Raw genomic sequence first — 23,579 nt, 5'->3', positions numbered from 1 at the left:
AAATTTTAAAATAATTTAAAAGCTGTTTTACTCTCCAGTTTGAGTATTCAAAGTTTGTATTTAACTTTTCTCCATAAACATTTAACTTGTGTTGATGCCAGCGTTCAGTGTCACAAATTTTAATCTATTAGTTGGAAAGGAGCAAATGGTGACTTCTGAATGGCATGCAAATACTGTGCACTTCAGAAATTCCTTAAAATCTTTTTTAGTGCGTGCAACTTGATTAAGCAGTCAACACAATAAAAAACTTTGTTTTATAAAAGCAAAATATTTAACATACTTGGAATATAATTCTAGCAAAATGCTGTATGTTAGAGCTGTTACTTGATTGTTATACTTTTCCAATCCTGGGTAACATCTGAGCAAAAGAGGCAGAAACTGTCTTTTCCATTAGAGTTTGGAGATGGGAGTGGCACCAGTCAGGAGGTCTAATTTTTCAAACTACACTGTTTGTAGAAAAGTAAGCTGTGACTGCATAAATACAGAGAAATGAAAAGCAGAGCATGTATAAAGACTAAAGTGGACACAGTAAGTGGAGATCAGTACACACAAGTGATGGCAAACAAATTAGAAACAAAGTAAAAACTTAAGGATAAATGGAATAGAAAAGTGAAAAATATGGTACAATATAAGAGTAACACAATGGATATGGGGTAGGGGTACATCAACATTTCAGTGAGACTTGAAACTGATTTGAAGACAAGCCTCCTGCCTGCTACCTGTTGGAGGTGGTGGCTGCTGCAGTGGAGCACTGTATGGAGCATGGCTTCCTCTCTGTGGACAGCACAGCCAGAGTGGATACTGTGGGCAGATGGGTGCAGGCTGCTTGCTGTGGGCTCGGGTTTCCTGGCCGGCTACCCTCCTCCTGGAGCATTGTCAGTCCAGTGGGCAAGACCCGGTGTGGTAGACTAGGGCAAGGAAGCTTAGTTCTGCCACTGCAAACCAAACTTCGCCATGGTGAGGCCCACTTGGCATCAGCGAGAGTGGCGTCACAGACTTGTACATCCCACTGCTGCCAGGTAGACAAGGAGAGCTTCGCCATAGCAGCACTTGGCTCGCGGTGGCATCACCAAGCTTCCCCCCTGGGACTCACTCTGCCCTCCCATGCCAGGTCCCACCCACTAGGCCTGGGGGGGGTGGTGTGGGGGGGCAGCATGGTGGGGAGCCTGAGCCCACAGCAGGCAGCCCACCCCCACCTCACACATCTGGTGGGCCCGTGCCCCCCAGGCCTCACTGGGAGTGCGTGCAGCAGTGGGGAACCAGCCCTCTTCCCACCCCCCCCAATGCGTCACCTGTGGCTCTGTTCCACTTCCTGCCGGGGCCCTACAGCCATGCATTCTGGTCCTGGGTCCCAAGCATCACCCAGGCTCGGCACTAGCCCCAGTCCTGTTCAACTTCCTCTCTCCGTCCCTCGCTATGGGGGCCTCAGTCCCGCCCTGACTTAACTGCAGGAGCCGCTCTCCTGGTCATGTGCATGTACATGCACATGGTGCCCCCTGCCCGACTGCCCTCCTCCCGTTCCCCCCCAGCCCCTTGCAAGCTGCAACTCTTCCAGCCTGCAAGGGGAAACCAACAATTTCCTGCATTTTTCTCCTTTAACAGAGGAAATCCAGGTTTTTCTCCTTAAAATGAGAAAATCCATGTTTTACTACATTTTTTCCATGGCAAACAGAAAACCCAGATCCCTGATGATAGGCAACTAAAACTGCATTCAGTTTAGGTGCCTTGTGGCTTGCTTTTTTTTTTTTAGTAAATGAACTCTCTGAAATCCTGATTTTTTTTTTTTTAATTTTTTTTTTTTTATATATAAGTCCATTATCTGGAATTCGGTTTTGGTGTTAGGCAGCCAAGCTCAGTAATCTGAAAAGATGTCTAAAAGACACTTAAGGTTCACAGTTCTCCATATTTTTTAAAACAGAGCTAAGTGAGAATTTTTTCAAATATTTCTATGTAAATGAGACCCTATATGTTTTGTATAATATGTTGCTAATGCAAATAAGAGAATAGAATAACTGTAGCAACTTTATTCACAAATTATCTTGAGTTTTTCTCTCAACAGAGGATCCCAAGCTTTAAAATTTTTCAACACACATCAGTTAAAATGCCAGCTGCAGAGACATCCAGATTGTGCTAATGTGAAACAATGGAAAGGTGGACCTGTGAAGATAGATCCCCTGGCTTTGGTACAGGCCATTGAAAGATACCTTGTTGTTAGAGGTATTTACATCTTAATGATTTTTTTTTACCCTTGTGCAGTGCCATGCATGTTGATGGTTCTCAGTATTTTTACCTAATCCAAAACAAATAAAGTTTGTAGAGTCAGACTCCATTTAGTATGATTTATCTTCTGCCCTGACATGACACTTTTTCAGAAAACAAGCAGGCAATTACATTTTTTTTTAATCTTCATTTTATAGCTGTCTAGATTTCCTCCCCCTAGCAGCAAGAATCTTCTCTCTCTACCAGATAGCTCCTTGTTGCATGCAGGTTACACTTTTCTAATCTCTGGATCATCATGCAGACTGCAGGTTTATTTTTTGTTTTTTTGCATGCACTTTCAGTGCTGGTGCCATAGTCAAACAGATGACTCTGAAACTTATCCCCTAACAACTAGATATCTATATTGGAGAGCGATTCATTCTTGAATTTATGAATTGTTTGGAAGAGTAGTTTGGGGTTATCATGTACATGATTGAAGGTAATGCATTACTAAAATGAAGTGCAAATAAGGATATTCAACCTGTTTTGTTAGGATATGGAAGAGTGAGAGAGGATGATGAGGATAGTGATGATGATGGATCAGATGAAGAAATAGATGAATCTTTGGTAAGTTGCTATTCTTGCTATGGAGTGTATGACTAAGCTAATGGATCAGCTACAAAATCTTTGTTTTGCTTTATTTAGGCTGCTCAGTTCTTAAATTCAGGGAATGTGAGACACCGACTGCAGTTTTACATTGGAGATCATTTGCTGCCATATAATATGACTGTATATCAAGCAGTTAGACAATATAGTTTACAGGCTGAGGAGGAGAGAGAGTCTACAGATGATGAAAGCAACCCATTAGGAAGAGCTGGAATTTGGACAAAGACGCACACCATTTGGTAAGTTGGCCAAAGGGAGCAAGGAAGAATCTCTCTCAAAAGTACTGCCTGGATAATTAAGAGACTGAGAAATACGTTTGTAGGATCCCAAACTGTTAAACTATCTGTAAATATCTTAAGCAAATGTTTTACCTGGTGAGAAACTTGATTTTTAATTTTTTTTCAGTGGTTTGCATAGGAAGGGAGTGTTTGCTGATTCTAATCGGCACAAGCTAAAGAATTCCAGCTCATAGGAGGGGAGTTGATATACTGCTTTGGAAATTTTAAAGGGATGCTTACCTCAAATAGAAGAAGCTGTATTGAAGAATATACTGTTTTCTAATTGCAGACTATTACAAACACTAGGGAGTGTCTGAAATTTGCAAATATTAATTTGGTATCACTAAAAGAAATCCTGAAGGTTTTTTTTTTTATTTGAAGATCTCCTCTAATCATACAATGCATTAAGTATTGGTTGTACGGTTTCTACATTTGTAGTTATCTCACCATATACTGCACTAAAAATGTTTGTTAGTCGTTGTCTGTAGCAGCTTCACACAGTATAGTATAGTGTGCCACACTGTGAAACTGATATTAAAGAACAAAAATAATTTTTACATTGATTATTACTTCTGCCTCATCACTTTTCCAATACATGAAGCTGGTGACTTTTCCTCAATATGGGCCAGGTTCCTTTTTGGCAAAAAAAATAGCATGTTTGGGCCAAAATCAAATGCATTGTTAACTTTTGTCATTTTAAATAAAATGCTGGCACCCTAATTGAGAGCTGCCACTTGCTTTTGGTTTCACAGATTTTAGTTACCCAAAATCACATTTTATTTTAAATGGTTCATAATTTTTAGGTACAAACCAGTGCGAGAGGATGAAGATGGTAACAAGGACTGTGTTGGGGGTAAAAGAGGAAGGGCACAAACTGCTCCCACAAAAACTTCTCCTAGAAACTCAAAAAAGCATGATGAGTTGTGGCACGGTAAGCACTTGTCACATGGGCATGGACCTGTGAAAATTCCAGTGGGGAAAGGGTGATCAGATGCTTTAAAGAAAGATTTTCTTATATTGTATGCATTGGTTTCCATATTAGTTACTCTTGAGTTTTAGAAGGATTTAAATTTGAGTAACTGGTCTAAAAAAAACCCAGCAAAGTACAAGTATGGACTGCTAATTTTTCATTTGATTTGATTTTGTTTGGCTAAGCAGTTGATCTGTTTGACAGTAGAAATGTGTGCCTTTTTTCTCCCTACTAGATGGTGTGTGCCCATCAGTATTAAATCCTTTGGAAGTTTACCTCATATCTATACCACCAGAAAACATAACATTTGAAGATCCTTCATTAGATGTTATCCTCCTCTTGAGAGTTTTACATGCTATCAGTCGATATTGGTATTATTTGTATGATGTGAGTAAAACATTTTATTTTTTTCAAAACTTTCTCCAACAGGTGGCTGTTGCCAGAGGCCTATATTTTTGAGGCAATATACAGAATGAGTAAAACAAAAATGTGACATATGGCCTAAACATCAAACCATTACAAAAGAGGATAGGATGGAGATTTGTTACTTAAGAATACATCTCAGTTGAACCAATATAACTGTTTCCCCTGTCTGCTCCTTTACCCCTGGAGTAGAACTATGATTCTGTAACTTGAAATGTGAATGAAAGGTTTACAGTCAAAGCAGTTTAGTGTGAACACTCTGGCTAACAAGTTTTATATTGGATCAACTATAAATGTTGGTGTTTTAAAGTATCCTAACTTGGTGTTTCCACTCTTTGTATGTAAAATCAAAGCATTAATAGGACTTGGATGCTGTGAATCTCTAGTTGCATATCTATCTGAAAATTTAGTTTCACATTGCTTAATAAGCAACACTTTTTAAAATTATGTACATTTAAATGGTAGTATTGGAGTCATGCTGTAACCATAATGGTCTGAGAATTAAGCAACAAGCAAGAATTTTTGTGGGTGATTTTATAGTTTATTGGACCCAACTGCATGGTTGGGATAAAGTTAGTTCAAATGCAAGGCAATCTTCATTGGGTCATCTGGTAAAAACCTGATGAAGAATGTCTTGTATTTGAGCATTTGATCCAAACCATGCTCCAATTGATCCAACCATTGATCCAATAAACTATAAATCGCCCACAAAAATCCTTGCCTGTAGTGCAGGGGTTGTCAGTCGGGGGTATGCGTACCCCTAGGGACACTTTGAAAGGTCCCAGAGGGTACTTAGGGGCAGGTGGAGATGGAGCACTGCTGCCTGCAAAGGAGCAGGGCCAGGTCAGGGTGAGATCAGCAGCACCCTCCTGTGGGCAGCACAGGTGCTGCTTGCCCCCCCTCACTGTCCAGCTGCTCACCCCCCTCCCCTGCTTGCTCACCATCTGGCCATGCACCCTTCCCCATCCCAGGGGTACACTTACTTAAAAGGGGGCCGCCAGAGGTACACTTAGTAAAAAAGGTGTTCCTAGTACATTTAAAAGGTTACCTTTTTAACATAAGTTTAGAAAATATTTACTAAATTCTATATGACACTAATTACGTACTGATCACTATGTGCGGTGGCAAAAACTGCATTCAGGAATACCTCTAATGGCCCTTCTGTCCATAAAATAGTGGGATACAAGAGGTGTATTGGGGATCTTAAGTAATCTGCAGAAAATCCTTGAGCAGCAAGAGTTCAGCAACTTTACCTTTTGCCCCTTATATTTATCCTCTGGTAAAGTTGCTGAACTCTTGCTGCTCAAGGATTTTCTGCAGATTACTTAAGCTCCTGCAATGTATCATTTTCATCAGATTTGTAAAATTCCTTCTTCCCTCAAACCTCCTCAAAAATCACTCTTCTTCAAAGAGATAAAGGAGTGGTTAGTAGGTCCTTTGGATTGCATGTTGATCAGCCTTGGTCAAACCAACCACAATGGAAAAAAAAAATCTCAGACTGGTGAAGCATTTGTATAATGAAAAGAAAATTAGGAAGACCTGGTATTGTTACTTCCAATACCTCTCTAAAAAGACACATTGCATTTATGGGTGTGTTTGACTTTTTATTTAACATCACAGAATGCGATCTGTAAGGAGATTATTCCGACCTCAGAATTTATCAACAGTAAACTGACAGCAAAAGCAAACAGACAGCTTCAGGATCCATTGGTAATCATGACAGGAAACATACCAACCTGGCTGACAGAGCTTGGAAAAACCTGGTATGAAAACATTTGCTTTCTGCAGCCTGTTAAAGTTTGAGTTTAATGAGTTGCTCTGCATTTTTACTGTTCAAAGTATAACCTTCTTTGTTTTAGATTAAATACCATTTCTGATTTCCTGATACATAGGTATGGTAGTTAAGTTAAATGATTTGTGGCTGAGTCCTAAAATAAAAGATATTGCATGTCTCTTAAATTAGTACTTAAATATACTTAGATTGATTCCAATTTGGAATGAAAAGGGTCATTATTCACATTTGAGGTTACTACTCAGACTCCATGTTTTTTCAGAGATTCAGCACTATGGTTGACAAAATTTTAAATGCATGTTCTTTTGGCTTAAAATGTGATTTAGTGAAATTAAATAGGTAAATGATAAAATCCTTAAACTGATGTTAAGGTTTGGAAATGTTTAATGCTGGAGTTTCAGAGTTAAAATGTAGTATATTGCATCTGAGTAACAAATACTGATTTGAAATTAGGAAACTCGGTGATCCTTAAAACAATACAAATAATTGAATTATGCCTATGTTAACAACTGGGAGATTTAAAACGGTATTATGCCTGAGGAAAAAAGTAACTGAAGCAACTGTCCTTGACTATAACAGGTGGTTAAAAACTGAAAAAGTATACTCCGACTTGTAACTGTGTTTATTTTGGCCTTTTTTCCCCAAACAAGTGCATTGCGTCCTCCATATTTCAGTTTGAGAGAGGAATTTTCTGCAAATGCAACATATAGTTAGTGTGTGTGTGCGCATATATGTATAGTCCAGGTTATGAAATTCACAGTGTAAATGAATGAGTCAGGGTGAATAAAATGCACCCTTGCAGCTAATTTAATGCATTCTTATTTCACTAGTACTCTTGAAATTCCAGAAGATATGTGGTGTCTTCTGAATAATTATCTTTTGCAGACCAATGGATTTTAAAAAACCTTTCTGAAAAATCATGAGGATAGAGAAGGGTACAGGTGGGGTATCAGTAAAGTGACTTCTTCAAACTTGTAACATCCAGAGCCACAGGCTATGAGCACTTAAATATGATCCAAAAGTAGGAGAGGCTGGAAGAATATTGACACTGAGTACATCTACATGTGCAATTAATGTGAAGGGATAAACTCCAGAGCTGTTCGAATTGGAGTATGCTGCTCCCAAGTGCAGCATCTACATGTGCCCCCAGTACAGTAGCAATTTGAAGCAGAGCAGCTCTAAGCTGGCAAGCAAGCTTGTGGGGGGGAAGGGGGTGGTCAGCCCAATGTGGCAGTGTCAAAAGGCAGAGGGGCTGGCTGGGGCATGAGTGCAAAAGTGTGGAGCCTTGTGGCTAGGCAGCAGGCAGCCCCAACACTTCAGCACGCTTATGCCCCAGCCAGCCCCATCACTGTCTACACGTGGATTTCAGTGCAGTTGCTTACTCCAGAACTTAGTAACCACCAATTATTGTCCCGAACAGTATTACTTTACAGCAGAGTTAATTTACTGTGCCCTAATACAGGTGCACATGTAGACTGTGACACTTTACTGCACAGTTAATTAGTCTACTCTGCGGTAAAGAGCGTGTGTAGATGCACCCACGGTGCAGATTCATATTCTGAAATACCAGGGGTATTTTTAGTTTAAATTGCACACTGAATTGTCTGGATTTCTAATTATGGGTTTTTCAACTATGACCACTATGCAAAGTTCTTGCCGCAGTTTTAGCTAGAGTTCAGTTATTTCAAAGTTTGGGAAGTTCTTATTTTGTACTGGGGGAAAAATAACTTCCAGTGTGCATTAGTATGTTAATCCTACAGTTTTGGGCATAATTAACTCCCTCTTCAATCTCCGTAAACTCAGACTACAAGCTAACTCTTCCAATTCTTTACAGCCCATTTTTCTTTCCATTCGACACTCGGCAAATGCTGTTTTATGTAACTGCTTTTGATCGTGATCGAGCCATGCAGAGATTACTAGACACTAATCCAGAAATCAATCAGTCAGATTCTCAGGATAGCAGAGTAGCACCCCGACTGGACAGGAAAAAAGTAAGTACCAAAATTCATGTTGCAAATGAATAGCTAGTTCTTTCCATAACGATCATTCTTCCACTTGAAGTAAAAATTATTTTTAAAGCCATTTGGCTCAAACTGACCCCACCTCAATATTGTTAGCATGTACATAAGGAGACGTTTTAGATGAAGTCTATTTTTACTGGCATGGCAACCTTCCAGAAATGTGAGGGGATATGCTCTACCTACCTTTGGGAAGCTGCTTGATAGCTCTTCCTGAGCTAACCTTAAGTGTCTGATCCCTGGAGGCATTGCCAGTCTGTGGAATTTATAGGAACTTGCTTTCAAAAAATGTTTTGTGCTATACTACTTTGTGTGGATGTGAGCACTTCAGGCTTCCTTTCTAAGTTATTACTTTTCTGGTGGATACTATTTATATCTCTCTCTGCCAGTATCATTAAAACTTTTATTTCTGGTTCAGTATTGTGTATCTATAGGGTTAGGTACCAAGTGTAATGCACTCTTAGGACTTGACTATCCCTTGATACAGAGCATAATTATAGACTAAAACATGATGATAAAACTGAATCTTAGATATTTAATTACTTCCTTGGTAGTCATTAGAGGCTAATAGAAAAGAATGGAGAAGTTTATAATTTCAGAAACTGCAAGAAGAAAGAAAAGTGGGTACGTAGTTTAGTTAGGCTGCAACTTTTAATACAACTGGGAACTCTCAGAAGTAACTTGACCTGCATTGGACAGCCTTCCTCTGTAATTCATTTTACTTACTGCAGAGCTACTTTTGGTCTCCTGCCCAGTTAGTCCCAGCACTGTTTTTGGGACCTGTTGCATACCTTTCAGAAAAGATGAAGGAGCAGTCTCCACGCTAAACCAGATGTTAACAGCCTTAACTCCATCCCCCACTTACTTTAGTTTTTAGGAGATGCTTTTTCATTTTTTTAGCTCAGATGGCATCTGCAGGTGTAGGGTGGGGAAGAGCTAGTCAGTACTTTCTTTGCACACGTGGAAGGATGTACTGCAACCTGCCAATCCAGCTTGCAACTTCAGTCACCTCAAGTCTACATGGAGCAGAGCAGGGACCATTTTTAAAGGGTCATAGGTATATCTTATTTCTCTTCCTGCCTATTCACACACAGTCCCCACACATTCTGTTGGAGTGACTGGAGGCAGCAACATCCATCAACCTCTATTCTAGTGCACTAGTTTTAGTGTTGGGGCTTGAACTGTTTCTTTAGATCAGAACAAAAATACTACTGACTAAGACGTAATGATCTGAGTGAAGAATCTGATATGGAAGAAACGTTAATACTTTTTTCAGCTGAACCATTTTCATGTGGAAATCACTGCTTGCTTATTCCAATGAAGTATAAATGACACATTAAAGGCAAATCCATTTTATTTGGATTATGGGAAGAGAAAAGAGCTATACAAACTTCTCATCTGCTTCCTGTTGTAACTGTCTTGCTTGATAAGGAAATGGGGCTTGGAAACCTAACCTTACCTAAAATTTCTGTGTAGCGCACTGTGAACAGAGATGAACTGTTGAAACAGGCAGAATCTGTGATGCAAGATCTAGGCAGTTCAAGAGCCATGTTGGAAATCCAGTATGAGAATGAAGTAAGTAATGGCTATTTTGATTAAAGAGACCCTTTGCAGTGATTTTTGTCAGACTTCCAGTAACCTTCATTGACTTAATCAAAGTATAGCTGAGTGCTTGCTGTCTTTCTGATAAGCTGGGAAAAATGATTTTTTTTTCCATCATCAAGCCTGTTGATTTTTAAGTTAATCAGTCAGATTTGGTTTTTTTTAGAAGATGTTTCTAACTTTAGGTAAGTACATCTGCACTTCTGTCCGTTTTATAAGTCGGTCACTATGTCAGTGTTCCTCCCAGTGTATGTATTCTTTTTGATTTTCTTCATTTTTAATGGCTGTTATTTGTAGTTAGCTTTTTGACTGGAGAAAGGTTTAAGCTTTCTTTAACAGAGAAATAATATTTCCATGCTGTACAGCTTGTACTTAAAGTTGTCAAGATTTTAACTTTCAAACCAGATCTCAAATGAGAAATTACCCTTTTGTAAAGGTTGGTACCGGTCTGGGCCCTACACTGGAGTTTTATGCACTTGTATCTCAGGAACTACAGAGAGCGGATTTAGGCCTCTGGAGAGGAGAAGAAGTAACTCTAGCAAATCCAAAAGGTAACTCTCACTTTTTAAACTATCAATATATTTTATTGGCCGGGGAGGGGGGTGAAGAATAGTTTTTAACTATTTTTTCAACTGTAAACTTAAGTTCTATCCAGAAACATACTAAATGTAAAATTTCATTTTCAAGCTAAAGAACTGTCATTTTTGGTTCTCATACCTCTAAAACATGTTTGTACGTTGAGAAACGTAGGTAATGGTCCTTAAACTTCATTTATATTAGAAAATAATACCCATAAGTTGATTTTATTTTATTTATTTTACTGTGAGATTTGGACAATTACCCCCAGTGCATTCATAAATCTTTATACTTTAATCAAAGTAGAGTTAGAATTTGCTTTAGTAAATAAATCCACCTCTAGTGCAGTTCATCATGCATTATTCAAAGACTTGTTTCCTTTGCACATGCTATAAGGAGTTGTTTAAATTTTGTAACCACTTTGGGTGGAATGGAAATGTTAAATGTTAATTTAGTAATACTTTTATCCTAAATGTTAGGTTATTTTGGCCTATTGCATGCACTGAATTCATCCATTTTGCTTTCAACAGGAAGCCAAGAGGGCACCAAGTATATTCATAATCTACAAGGATTGTTCGCACTTCCCTTTGGTAGAACAGCTAAACCAGCACACATTGCAAAAGTTAAAATGAAGTTCCGCTTCTTAGGAAAACTAATGGCCAAGGCTATCATGGATTTTAGATTGGTGAGACAAAATTGATTTTTGAGCCATATTTTCTTAAAGTTTTTAATGTTAATTCCCAAATCAGGCATTTGCATACCTAGTCATTTTACAGTCTACAAAATTTTGTAGGGACTAATGGACCTTCAGAGTGATTCATGGTACAATGTGATATTGAACAGTGTTGCTGCTGCATTTATATTGACAATGTATAGCTAATATATATCAACATAACATTGAAGATGTTATTGTAACTTTTTTTCTACTATGCATTTTTTATGTTTCCTATTACAAAAAGTGTACAACACTCAGCTTGTTCAAGTAGTGTTAGCAGTACTACTCACTTTCACTTCTTGAATATAAAGAGGTGAAACAACAAAACTTCCATGCAAAAAATAGTTTCAAAACCTTAACTATCAGGAGGAAAAAACCAAAAATGTTGTTTTTTACTTCCAGGTGGACCTTCCCCTTGGCCTTCCTTTTTACAAGTGGATGTTACGACAGGAAACTTCCTTAACCTCACATGACTTGTTTAGTATTGATCCAGTGGTAGCCAAATCAATATATCATCTTGAAGATATTGTGAGACAGAAAAAAAGACTTGAACAAGATAAAACACAGGTAAGAAAGTAGATATAAGACAGAGAAAAGACTAGCCTTTACTTATTTATTTTCAGCTCTTGTGAACTAACCATAGTTGGGCTAGCATGGCTGCATTTTATGAAAGGAATAGGAATAACAAATAAGTTGGGGGAAAAAAAATTGCTAAAAATGGCTAACCAGAATAACTTAACTTTAATTCTTGGTATCATAGTTGAATGAAGCTAAATATTTTCATTCTGCTTTAAAATGCGTTTTTCATACCAATCTTAAAGGCTAGGGACAGACATTAAAAAACTCGGAGCCCTAATTGATTCAGTCTTTGCAGGTTAGTCTAACCTGTGGAGATTGAACCAATTTGCAAGTGAGTAGACATTCACTTTTGACTCTGGAAATGTAGGTACATGCCTGCAGTGGCTTGGGCCAGAAGCTGGGGAGCACTAGAAGGAGCCCTTAGCTGGAGGGAAACTGAGCTGAGGGGGCACGTGGGCAGGCCTGAGTGTGACTGGGGAGGGTTTTAAACCCCCACCCTGACCTGCAGGGGCCCCAGCTGGGGTCTGTCTGGAGGGGGAAGGGGGAAGCAGCCCCTGTCAGGGGTCCCCAGCCCTGCCCCCCCCTTTGCTGGCTGGCAGGGGTGGGGCCAGACCCTGGTAGCCTTAGGGGGAGAGGGAGGGGGCAAGGGGCCATTCTGCAGCCTGCCTGTGAACTGTGGCCCCTGCACAGGGCTGGAGGTGGGAGGCAGCAGGTGCTGACCCACACCACCTGGGCTGCACTGCTGCAGTGGGAGGCAGTGGTCGTCAGGCTCCATACCTAGCCTTGGCTCCCCCAGTCCTCCCTCCCCACTTTCCTGCAGCCAGGTCGCATCCTCCCTCCCTGTCCTCTCCCTGCGGCCAGCTGGCTGCTCCTCAGAGGGACTTGGCCCAGGGTGCTGTGTCAGTGCCCCTCCGCTGCTGCTGCTGCCTGCAATGGGGGAATTAAACCCCTCCTTTCAGGCTACTGGCATCTGGTTCCTGCAGTCCTGGGTGCACAAGCAAAGCTATTGATACTTGTGCTGCTCTCCCTTGCAATCAGGGGATTAAACCCCCACTTCCCCTCAGGCTACTGAGATCTGGCCCCCCTCCCCCGATTCCTGCTGCTGGTACAGCAAGGGACAAGGGGGACTGGAGATGCCTGCCAAGGGCTTTTGTCCAATACCAAGCAGACCCAACAGTAGTAGTGCTCTGGTGAGGGAGGAGAAGGGTGGAGCTAACCCTGCTTGGCTGGAACAGACAGCCCAGCCCAGGACTGTGGAGCATGCTGGGATGGTAGAGGACTCTGATTTAACTTAAACCAGGAAGGGGCCTGGGACAGAAGTTGCATAAACTGGTTTGACCCAAATCTGTTAAGTCTGAGACTACATTCAACCAGGTTTATCTTAAACTAGTTTCAGCCATTTTGAAACTGGTTTATGTGCACTGATCTTCTGTTCTGTTATAGGTTTAAACCAGTTTCTGATCACTTTTAAACTGGTTTATGTGTAACGTCTGTCCCTAGCCCAAGTGAGACAGAAGGCAGATCAGGCTAGCACTGGGAATAATTGGTTCAGAGAGGCGCAAATTTTCATAGGCAACTACTTACTCCCTCAAATGCTAAGAATTTGCCTCTGAAGTGCAAGTGCCTCTTATTCTACCTTCTGCCTGATTCAGACTAACTCAGCTAATCACCTCTTCAATCTTAAAATAAAGGATTCTACAGTGAAATAAAGTTGCCAAAAATATCAGTTAAAATTATGCTTAAGCCCACAGACTTGTTCACAGCTGAGGCAGGTATATGATAAGGTAGTCTTATAACCATCTCATATGAAACAAGCAAATATTACAGCAACAGTATTGCAACAATATTCTTTCAATACCAACTTTTATAGGAGTTGAATTTTGTCTAATATTAAATATTTAGAAATCACTTTTGTGAAAGCTCATATAAATGACTTGTTCTTCCTGGCTTTATTTTTTTTTTCTTTTTTAGACCAAAGAAAGTCTACAGTATGCATTGGAGGCCCTTACTATGAATGGCTGTTCAGTGGAAGATCTAGGCCTGGATTTCACACTTCCTGGGTTTCCCAATATAGAGCTGAAAAAAGGGGGGAAAGATGTACCTGTCACAATCCACAATTTAGAGGAGTATCTCAGAGTATGTAAAAGCAAAGCGATGGCTCTTTTTTTTTTTTTCTTTCTTAATTTTCACAAAATTCTGTTCAGAATCTTCCAAGTAGTTGCTTTCAGATATTTTAAATTAGTTTTTGTAAGATGGACAATGTAGTTTTTGGCTGCTTGCTTTAGTTTATCTGAATTCTTGATAAACTGTTTGAGCGAATTTCTTGAGTCTTAAGGATATACATTGTATCATATTTTTAAAGATGTTTAGTAATATAAAAGAATCTGAATGTTTTTGAGGGCCTCTTTGATAACTCAAGGTATTACTGGCTGCTATATGTTCTCTGCACTTTGGAAAACAGGTGCAGAAATTATTGGGCAAGATAAGTAAATAGGGACTTTTATTTCAATCTGGAGAGCATTGGCTTAAATGACTGCATGCCTCTTCAAGCTACAGAGTGGTTGGGAGTTGAGTCACTACCATTGTATGGGTGGGCTACATCAAATTTTTCTCACATACTGGCATACTAGAATACCTATTATCCATGAAGACTTGTGGACTGGTTTTTAGGCTCCACTGCACAGCCAGCTTGGCTTAACTCTGCTCTAATTCAGGGCTTTTTTTGCTGTCCTGCAGTTAGATCCCTGCCTTATTAGGGTTTATTTGGCAGTCAAACATCTAAGCGTCATCTTGGAACCTAAATATTTTTTCTGACTAAAAATATGATTTGAGCTACAGGTTATTAGCTTTCTTTTTCATTTTTCCATTGCAACAGCATTTTTGCTAGTAGAAACCACCTTACACCCCTCAATTGAGATGCAGTTGAGACCTCATTCCATTTTTCTGCCTAATATAATTTGGTGTCCACTCAATCAGCAAATTAATTTCCCTGTTTTCCCTCTACCAGGCTGCACACTTCAGGTATGCATAGAGCCTCTGCCATCCTATTTAGATAAAACTAGGCCTTTTAGGAGATACCCTAGAAATAACGCTTTCTCTAAAAGCTACAAGTAAAATTCAACACATGTTGATTTAGGAAAACTTGTCCCTGGGTTTCCACTTTTATATGACTTCTCAGTTGCACCTTGCTGCAAGATCAGGCAATATCAGTAATTTCTTTGTGCAGACCCTTTCAGAGAAATGGAGGATGGCCATATGCACCCCTCTATGCAGTGTCATTGTAGAAGTATCACAGTCTGATTCTTGTTTTGATAATGCTCTTCTTATGCTCATTTAGACTCGACATCTATCTGAGTCACCATTGGTAGAATGTGTATAGTTGCATAGTCTAAGAAGTGGTTACTTTTACATTTCTTAGTCATATTTCATAATTTGCTTTCCATCCCTCCCTCCACACTAACACGTAGGTTATGTATTAGTGAAGGAAATGACGCAGAGGAGGTTAAGATTATACCGCCCTTTATATTTTTTGTTGGAGATATGAGGACACTTGGGATAGGTGCAGTCCTCAGTGAATACTACTGGAAAGTTTGAGTGGATAAGGTGTTCGTACACATTCAGTGGAATGTATGTGGGCAACATCACTAACACTACTTCGCCCAGTCTTATCTGTAAAGGATTGCTACCATATAAAAACATTTAGAAATTCTGATGGATGGTTTTCTTCTACTAGGGTGCTATATGGGGAAATCAGGCTTATTTTCCAGTGCCTGAGCATATATACATTACTAGGTTCTCTTTCAGCATTCACAATGCTTTAGTTGGAAGCCTAGTATAAGCCTGAGGATGCAACTACAGATGGGGAGAACCTTAACACCTGTTTCAAATCCTTTTTTAAGATGGATTTCGTGGGGGTGGTAAAATTAGTGACTCCTTAATTTATGAAATAGTGTTGTAATAGGGTTAAATATTTTGGGGGCCCATGTTACTGTTTTTATACTAAGTCACTTTTTCAGTGAATATCAACAGAAAAAAAATAGACCAAGTGAACTTTGCTTAATAAAGGCTTTAAGGATTTCTGTTTATGCTTGCCTTGATAATGATACATACCAACATAATGCAGTCTCCAGAAATAAAATAACCTAAACTGAACTTGGGTTTTAAGTGCTGTATTGTCAAATACACGTTTTGGGCCGATTTTGTGGCCATGGTTTATATCTTTGATGCATCTTTTTAAAAGCCAAAACTGAAATGGGAATTTCTTAAATATTTGTGTAATATATTTACATACCCGAAATTGAGGTGGGTGAACTAAATTTTTAATAAGCTTAGAAGGAGCTCTGGATTTGGAGATGAGTTGAACTAAAAGAAACATGCAACTGTTTGGCGGGTTTAACTTGATGTACAAGAGGGCACACGCAGCTTTTGAATGTACTCAATTAATTACAAGAAAAATTCTCAATGGAAATATCTATTGTAGCTGTTGGCAGCTTTAATTTTAGTGTTTCTGCTCTGTTTAGTTTTTTCATAACTATACACTCTAAAACATTTCTAGAGTACCACATCAGTTTTGGAGCAATTTGTTTCCCCTCTTCAGACACAGCTGTTTGTTGCATTGCTACAAAAATGGGCTGGTGAAAGATGGAGGAAGTTGAGTAACACTGTACAGCAGCTGCTCAAATTGACAAACTGTTATAGTGGGCATTGGGCCACATTCCTAGTTCTCTTATACAGTGGATGGTGGGGACAGCTTGGCAAAACAAATAGTTGACTCTTTGAAACTCCCTTCATAGTCTGTGCATTTAATGTGACATTTTTCCTTTTGCAGCTTGTTATATTCTGGGCACTAAATGAAGGTGTTGCCAGACAATTTGATTCCTTCAGAGATGGGTTTGAATCGGTCTTCCCCCTCAGCCATCTTCAGTACTTCTATCCTGAGGAGGTAAGTAAATGTATATAGCACACATCCATGCAAAAGGCCATAAGATTGTGCACTGATCTAATGCAGTGCAATCATCATGTATGTACGGTGACTAAATTTGTGAAACCTGTTTTATCAAGAAGAGTCGATGGCTTTTTAATTGCATATGTAAGGGTTACTGAGACTCTTTTTTGGAATTTGACAGCAGTGCTAATTCGTGCATTTAAACCAAGGGTTGCTTTGTCTAGAGTGAAATAAAAGATTTCGCCCCAAGTTACATACCCTTTTTACATGCAGATTTCTATATTCTTGTGTTGCCAATGTATTGCAGTGTACTTCTGTGTAATATTATTGCAGTAATACCACAAACCTGTAGATGTAGACCAGGACCCCTTTGCATGATGGTTAGTCAAAGTAATGCCTTTTTTTCTTAGCTAATATTGAAAAAAATAATTAAACTTGTATTAAAAACGTACATCACTGTTGAATACATAGCTATTCAGCATTGTCTCCTTCTGGCAGCGGCCTTTTTTCCCTGGTGAACAAGGGCACGTTTTTTGACATTGTAAGTCTTTTGTTCTTGTTGTGTGACAGTGGTTGTGTAGCCTCCATCACTTTGCTGTCATCCTGAAAAATTCATCCTCATAGTCTGTCCTTCATCCTCTGAGCTATGCAGAGGATGGAACAGCACAGTTTATTCAAACAGCGAGATTGTGTCCGTGGTATGTATGTAAGCTGGTGTATGGATGAGTGCTGTTATGCAGAAGCAGCACCTCAGATCTGTCAGGATGGACTGCAATGTTTTTCAGTTTCTTCAGTGTCTTGACAGACCCTTTGAGGCTAGAACTCAACAGAAAGGACATCTATGTCCATGGCTTGCTTAAGAGAGAAATTAGGAGGTTTTATTTTTCTGGCTGACCTTCATGTTAGGAACTGTATAAACGCAACATGCCATCTGTCTCAAATTTTGCTTAAATATGTATCAAATACGAGACAACAGAACTGATTAGCTGTAATGCAGAGCACACTGCTTGCCTTACCAACTTTTTTAGGTAATATGGCAAAGGAGAAATTTGAGAGAGGTGGTGAAGGGGGATAATGAAGCAATTGTGTGACTTTACAGAAAGCTCGGTGACAACTAGTATGGATAAAAATGGGGTTTTGTTACTTTTTTTAAACAAGTAGGTGGTAGAGGCTGGAGTCTACATTTCAGTACTGGATACAGTAGTTAAATTGAGGCCATTTAAAGCATATTTGCAAAAGTAAGGCATTAAGGAAGAAGTCAGTGGAGGGATTTGTGCAAAGCAACATACAGGGAGAACTTCTTTACATACTATTTTTAATGGTTGAGAGTAGAAAAGGCTGTTATAGAATTCAAGACAAATCTTGGGATGAGCTTTAGCTTTGAAGTTCTGTCAGCCTGTGGGCGCATTTGATCCGGCTCATGAATTCGGGGCCTTGGTGGGTAGGGGCTTGGTCCTTGCTGCGCCTGAGTGATCAGGCAGCAGGGAGCATTCCCATCCTGTGCTGCACTTGAGCGGACCCAGACAGAGTTGTTCTGGCCCTCAGCCAGAACATTGCCATTGACTAGTGTAGTTAGAGAGGAAAAACTAGTCTGAGATACAAACTTCTGCCTCTAAACCTTGTGAAGGAATGGATGGTTGTCTTGAATTAAGAGTAGCTAAGTGCCACCCCCGTCTACCTCCCATGATGCTTTGTTTGGTGATAAGAGGTTCCCCAGAAGTCGAGTTGTGTGGGTGCTTACGCGCCTTCTCCTAAATGCCACCGAGTTTGATCTTTTTTCTTTTTCTTTTTTTTTTTTTTATGCACTGTAACACATACTGGCTACTTTTACCAAACTGGCAGTACAAGTAAATAGCTGAGTACGTGTACTGTGCTAGGCTTTGAATTGCCATTGTTGATGGAAACTTTCTCCCAGCAAGGCTTTGTTTATACAGTACTATACTTTTGTTCTCTCTTTTGGTGGCCAGTATGGAGCAGTCCAGACTCTCTTGGGAGGCCAATTAAGATGTTGGCAACATTCTCTTCCCACTTTGTAGTTGATAAAGTCAGAGAACAGAAGCAGTATCCATGATTTAACTGACCAGAACTTGATATTGCATAACCTGAGTCTTGAGAAAAAGCTGCTTCAATAGGCCATTGTTGAAAATTGGTTCAAGTGACTCCCCAAACAATTGTAAATAATTGGTTTGTTAAACTGGCTCTGACTCAGGGTCATGGTCATGAGCAAAATGTCTAAATCAACTTTTAAAAAATTATTTATAAGTTAGAATTGAAGCTATAACTTGTTTACTGTTCATATGTATCCTGGAAGCTTCTGTTGCAGGGCTGTTTCACCTTTTGTCTTCAGACTTCCTGCCTTTGCGTGCTAAAATGTTCCAGTAGTAGGGGTAGAAATGCAATGCATGGCAGTGATACCCATGTACATTAGCTTTGGATCTGGGAGCAGCATAGCCATTTTAGATCAGGCACAGTGCTGCGCTAATTGTTGCTTCTGGAACCAGAAGCAGTGTTTGTGCTGAGAGGTAGTGGGGGGATAAAGAGAGCAGGTAAAGAGTGAACCTAAGTTTAAATATCCAGGTACCATGGAAATTCAGGCATGACTTGATTTCCCATAATTACAAGTTTACATTTGCTAACTACAGAAAAGCAGCAGCAGACTCATAGCTGACTGTATGGAGAGGTCAGGTTCTAGTAAGCCACTGGGGACCAACCTTTTTGGTAGTTGTGCCATATTAGCCCCACACCTTCCCCTAGTGCCACTCCAATCCCTATTTCTGCCTGATCTGCTACTCTGCCTTCTTTCCTGTCCAATCTGCTGCTGTGCTGCCTGCCTCCTCTCTCATCTGCACAAGGTAGTAGAAGTAACGATAGAAAGCAGTTCCAGCAAATACTCATTTATTTAGATGTATATCTGCCCCATTCAAAAGACTCAGAGCAGCTTACAATAAAGAACCCACAGAGAATGCTACCCAAATGCTCCAAAATCCAAGACCTCCTCCAGTTTTCCTCCTTTTCCAAACCATCACCTCCCTGCCCAAACCCCCACACAAGCGAACCAATCCCAACCATGTAATGCTAGCACAGAGTATTCATTCTGCATGAAGATAAATTCTCTGCTTAAATTTTTATAGTTGGAACAGCTTCTGTGTGGCAGTAAAACAGATACTTGGGACGCAAAGACACTAATGGAGTGTTGCAGGCCAGATCATGGTTATACGCATGACAGGTAACACTGAGTTAATTATACATATCTTGATGGACTAACTCCTATGATTGCAAATATTTGTGGAATGTGGTGCATCTTGCAATAGAAAGAGCAAGTTATGAAATGTTTGTTGCTTTTAGAATAGCTTTTAAAAATCTACTTATATAGAGCATATAGCAACGATGCTTTTGTTTTTTAAGAAAATGAATACTGTAAGGAAATACTGTGTAATACTGTAAGATTAAAGGCTAACCACACCACTGTTCTTTTTCTTTCAGTCGAGCTGTGAAGTACCTGTTTGAAATTCTCAGTAGTTTTGATAGTGAGCAGCAAAGATTATTTCTCCAGTTTGTGACTGGTAGCCCCAGGCTGCCTGTAGGAGGTGGGTCTTATTTAATACATATCGTTTTGCTGCGTACGTATTGCCATTCGTTCTCTACTTACCTGGTCTGTGTTGCTAATGGATTTTTCATTCAGAACAATGAGTACAGTGAAAACCTGTTTCTACACATCCATTTCAAATTTTGAAATGCCACTTAACTGAAATCTGTGGTACTGTAGGCTAGTTCAGTTGGATAGATTTCATATCAAGTAATTGAAAAGTGCATTAATCAGATGGTGGTTTTGAATTGGTGACATTTCAGTAAAGCTTCTGGTTGAATGACCTCAGAAAATATGGGGGTAAAAGGGGTTAGCCAATGTTGCCAGATATCATCATGCTGTGTGAAAAGGAATGGCCTATGTAAAAACATTTTCTTAATGTTCTTTCACTGAATGCATGTGTGCGTGTTTCAGGGATGCAGGTTGTAGCCATATTGGTCCACAGGCAAAAAGAATCAGTACTCTGGGTAGAGGTGATATCTTTGATTAGATGAACTAGATATTAAAAAAAATATATATATCTTTATTTGCAAGCTTTCAGGCACACTTGCCCTTCTTGAGGCATAAGAGAATTTCAAGCATTTCATTTCCATCTAGGAGACATTTTACAATCTTTGCATTCTCTTATGCCTGAGGAAGGGCGTGTGTGCCTGAAAGCTTGCAAATAAAGATTTTTTTTTGCAAATATATACTTGGTCTAATAAAAGAGATCACCTCTACTCGGAGTTCTGATTGCTGTCTGCATGTTAGGAGATAGATATAACATTCAAGTTAGAAATGATCAATAAAGAAAATGAGAATATTAGTAATTTGTTGGGAGTTTGCCTCCTTGGTATTTCATACATTCCTAAACTAGTGTGAACATTCTAAAAAAAATGACCTTCTTGATTTTTAGAAAAAACAAAGACTTATTCTTTAACTGCTTTGTAAATCAAAATGAAACCTTTATTAACCCTTTTTAGTCCTGCTTACATTTCTCAGTTTTCATAGTTCCTAAAAAGACTAACTTTGCAAGAATTGGTTGAAAATGGAAAAACTTTGCCAGAAACTTTTTTTAATGAAACTATATAATAAAACACCAGTAAGATCTTTCAGGAATCTTTGTGCAATGGAATGAAAATTAAAACATGCCTCTGCAGTAAGTATAGACTGCAGTAGTGTTCCCTGTGAACAAAATTTTAATCAGCATAGTTGGCAGTCTTAATATAATGTGTTAGTTGAAAGGTGGGCAGTAGATGCATTGAAAAGTTGTTATAGTTTAGGGTACAAATGTTATATTGTTGTTAAAGTTTTTTAATAGATGGTTAATGGTATTTAAGAACATCATTTTTAAGAATAACAATTTTCCTCTTCCTTATAATTACAGGCTTTAGAAGTTTGAATCCTCCATTGACAATTGTACGTAAGACATTTGAGTCTACAGAAAATCCAGATGACTTCTTGCCCTCAGTAATGACTTGTGTGAACTATCTCAAGTTGCCGGACTATTCAACTATTGAGATAATGCGAGAAAAACTCTTGATAGCTGCAAGAGAAGGGCAGCAGTCATTCCATCTTTCCTGATCACAATGAAAAATGCAATGTCTGCCTGTTACAGCAAAACAGAAAAATCATGATTCTTTTCTAAATGTATCACCTGAGTCAAGGAAAAGTGTTACGCCTTGTTGTAGAAAAACGGCTTGCAGATTATAAACAAAGACACTTGGTTGATATTCATTAAAGGCCCCATGGACTTAAAAGTGATCAGGCCCTAAAAAAGTTGTTGTGACAAGGTTTCTTTAGCAAGTTCTTGTTTAAATTATCATTTATTTGATGAGTGAAGTTTTTAACTTGCTTTGCTGTGTGAAATTTAAAAAGGGATGTTTTTCCAGGCTGGAACAATAAATGTCGCTGTGCAGTTTAATACTGGGCTGTGTGTATCCATCTAGCTAAGTCTGCAGTTTTTCCTCCAAAGACAACTTTTGTACATAAGTACAGAAATTAAAATACACCATGTATTTGACAAATCTAGTTTAGTAGACTAGTTCTGTGTACCTTCACTTGCTTCTGATTTTTTCCCCTCCCCCTTCCACCTCATATATTGTCTGATGTGCAATTCACTTGGTTCTTTTTGTGTGCAGCACTCTCAGCAATTGTTACGTTTTGGTTAGCCATGGGCATTTACTGCTCCATGTTTTCTCTCAAATTAAGATAATTTAAATTTTACTGAATTCAAATATATATTGTCAATATAATTCAGCCTTTGTAACTAGATAGAATCTTTCTTATAGCTTAGTTTTAATGTAGCAGTAGGATATATTGGCTACAGTCTTTACCAGATGACACTCTAGAATTGTTTACACAGTGATTCAGGCAACAGAAGCCTCTTACCAGAGGCTACAAAGAATAAATTTTTTTGTGTAGTTGAAAAATACAACAGATTGGGCTGGCCAATATTTATTATCATAAGGCCAGAGCATTTCGAACTGATGTAAAGTTTTGGGGGTTTTTTGTTTTTGTTTTTTTGTTTTTGTTTTTTAAAGCAACAATTTAGCAGTTTCCATTCCCTGGTCAGGTAAACAAACTTCTCATTTTTGATTTCAAGTTCATGTTTACTTTTGTAGGTTTTTTTTTTTTTCCTTCCCCAGTGCTAGCTTGGAACAAACAGTTCAGCCTTTGTCTTTTGACACAGATAAAGCACCTGTAAGCAATGCTCTGTCCAACTGTTTTATGTGCTGATTTCTCAAATCTGCAATAATTTACTTCATCAGGTTAATGTTTTTACCTGAATATAAATAAAAAAAAAGTTTGCTTCACCTTTTTGTTCATAGTTTTGTACTGTATGCATAAGTTCAATTGCGTAAATTATTTCAATGCAAGTAAATCATCTTAAATCTCCCTTGGGTAACAGCCCTCAACCTGTGGATGATTTACTACTAAAACAAGAGTTTCTAAGATCTGCTTTTCAACTTAGAAAATGGTGGAGGAAAAAAAGGAAGGAGAATACTTGTTTTTTTTCTTTCTATGGGCTACTCTAAACATTCCTGAGATGTACATGCTATATAGTTCATCTCTATGAAAATCTGATATCATAGTTATTACTTTATTCAACTTTGAGAAATCAAAATTTAGTTTTTCATTGCTTAGCAATTGTTAAATTCTGCTTAATCAGGTGAGGATTTCCCTTAAACTAACAACAGAAGTTTTCTTTAGGTAAATAACTGTATTTTCAGAAAATGTATTTTGCTAAA

The 23,579-nt window shown here is 38.9% G+C and overlaps 1 protein-coding gene across 7 annotated transcripts in view; it reads left to right on the top strand.

Moving 5' to 3' along the window:
* Window positions 1-23,144, top strand: part of TRIP12 (thyroid hormone receptor interactor 12) — a 124,694-nt gene extending 101,550 nt beyond the window's left edge. For 5 of the 7 annotated variants that reach the window (XM_059730971.1, XM_059730968.1, XM_059730973.1 and 2 more), the window contains 16 exons: window positions 2,045-2,217; window positions 2,753-2,826; window positions 2,905-3,104; window positions 3,947-4,074; window positions 4,349-4,500; window positions 6,157-6,299; window positions 8,163-8,319; window positions 9,823-9,921; window positions 10,385-10,499; window positions 11,055-11,209; window positions 11,642-11,806; window positions 13,790-13,954; window positions 16,647-16,760; window positions 19,895-19,989; window positions 20,247-20,350; window positions 21,716-23,144. In XM_059730971.1, the coding sequence (XP_059586954.1) occupies window positions 2,045-2,217; window positions 2,753-2,826; window positions 2,905-3,104; window positions 3,947-4,074; window positions 4,349-4,500; window positions 6,157-6,299; window positions 8,163-8,319; window positions 9,823-9,921; window positions 10,385-10,499; window positions 11,055-11,209; window positions 11,642-11,806; window positions 13,790-13,954; window positions 16,647-16,760; window positions 19,895-19,989; window positions 20,247-20,350; window positions 21,716-21,912 (2,236 nt within the window). In that variant the 3' untranslated portion in view covers window positions 21,913-23,144. The remainder of the gene's footprint in view (window positions 1-2,044; window positions 2,218-2,752; window positions 2,827-2,904; window positions 3,105-3,946; window positions 4,075-4,348; window positions 4,501-6,156; window positions 6,300-8,162; window positions 8,320-9,822; window positions 9,922-10,384; window positions 10,500-11,054; window positions 11,210-11,641; window positions 11,807-13,789; window positions 13,955-16,646; window positions 16,761-19,894; window positions 19,990-20,246; window positions 20,351-21,715) is intronic. The other 2 variants (XM_059730972.1, XM_059730974.1) reach the window with 1 other exon arrangement.
* Window positions 23,145-23,579: the final 435 nt, after the last annotated feature.

This window comes from Alligator mississippiensis, chromosome 7 (assembly GCF_030867095.1).
Source record: "Alligator mississippiensis isolate rAllMis1 chromosome 7, rAllMis1, whole genome shotgun sequence".
In the NCBI taxonomy this organism is placed as follows: domain Eukaryota; kingdom Metazoa; phylum Chordata; order Crocodylia; family Alligatoridae; genus Alligator; species Alligator mississippiensis.
The sequence above is the reverse complement of the archived record's forward strand: the minus strand, read 5'-3'. Positions and strand labels throughout refer to the sequence as shown.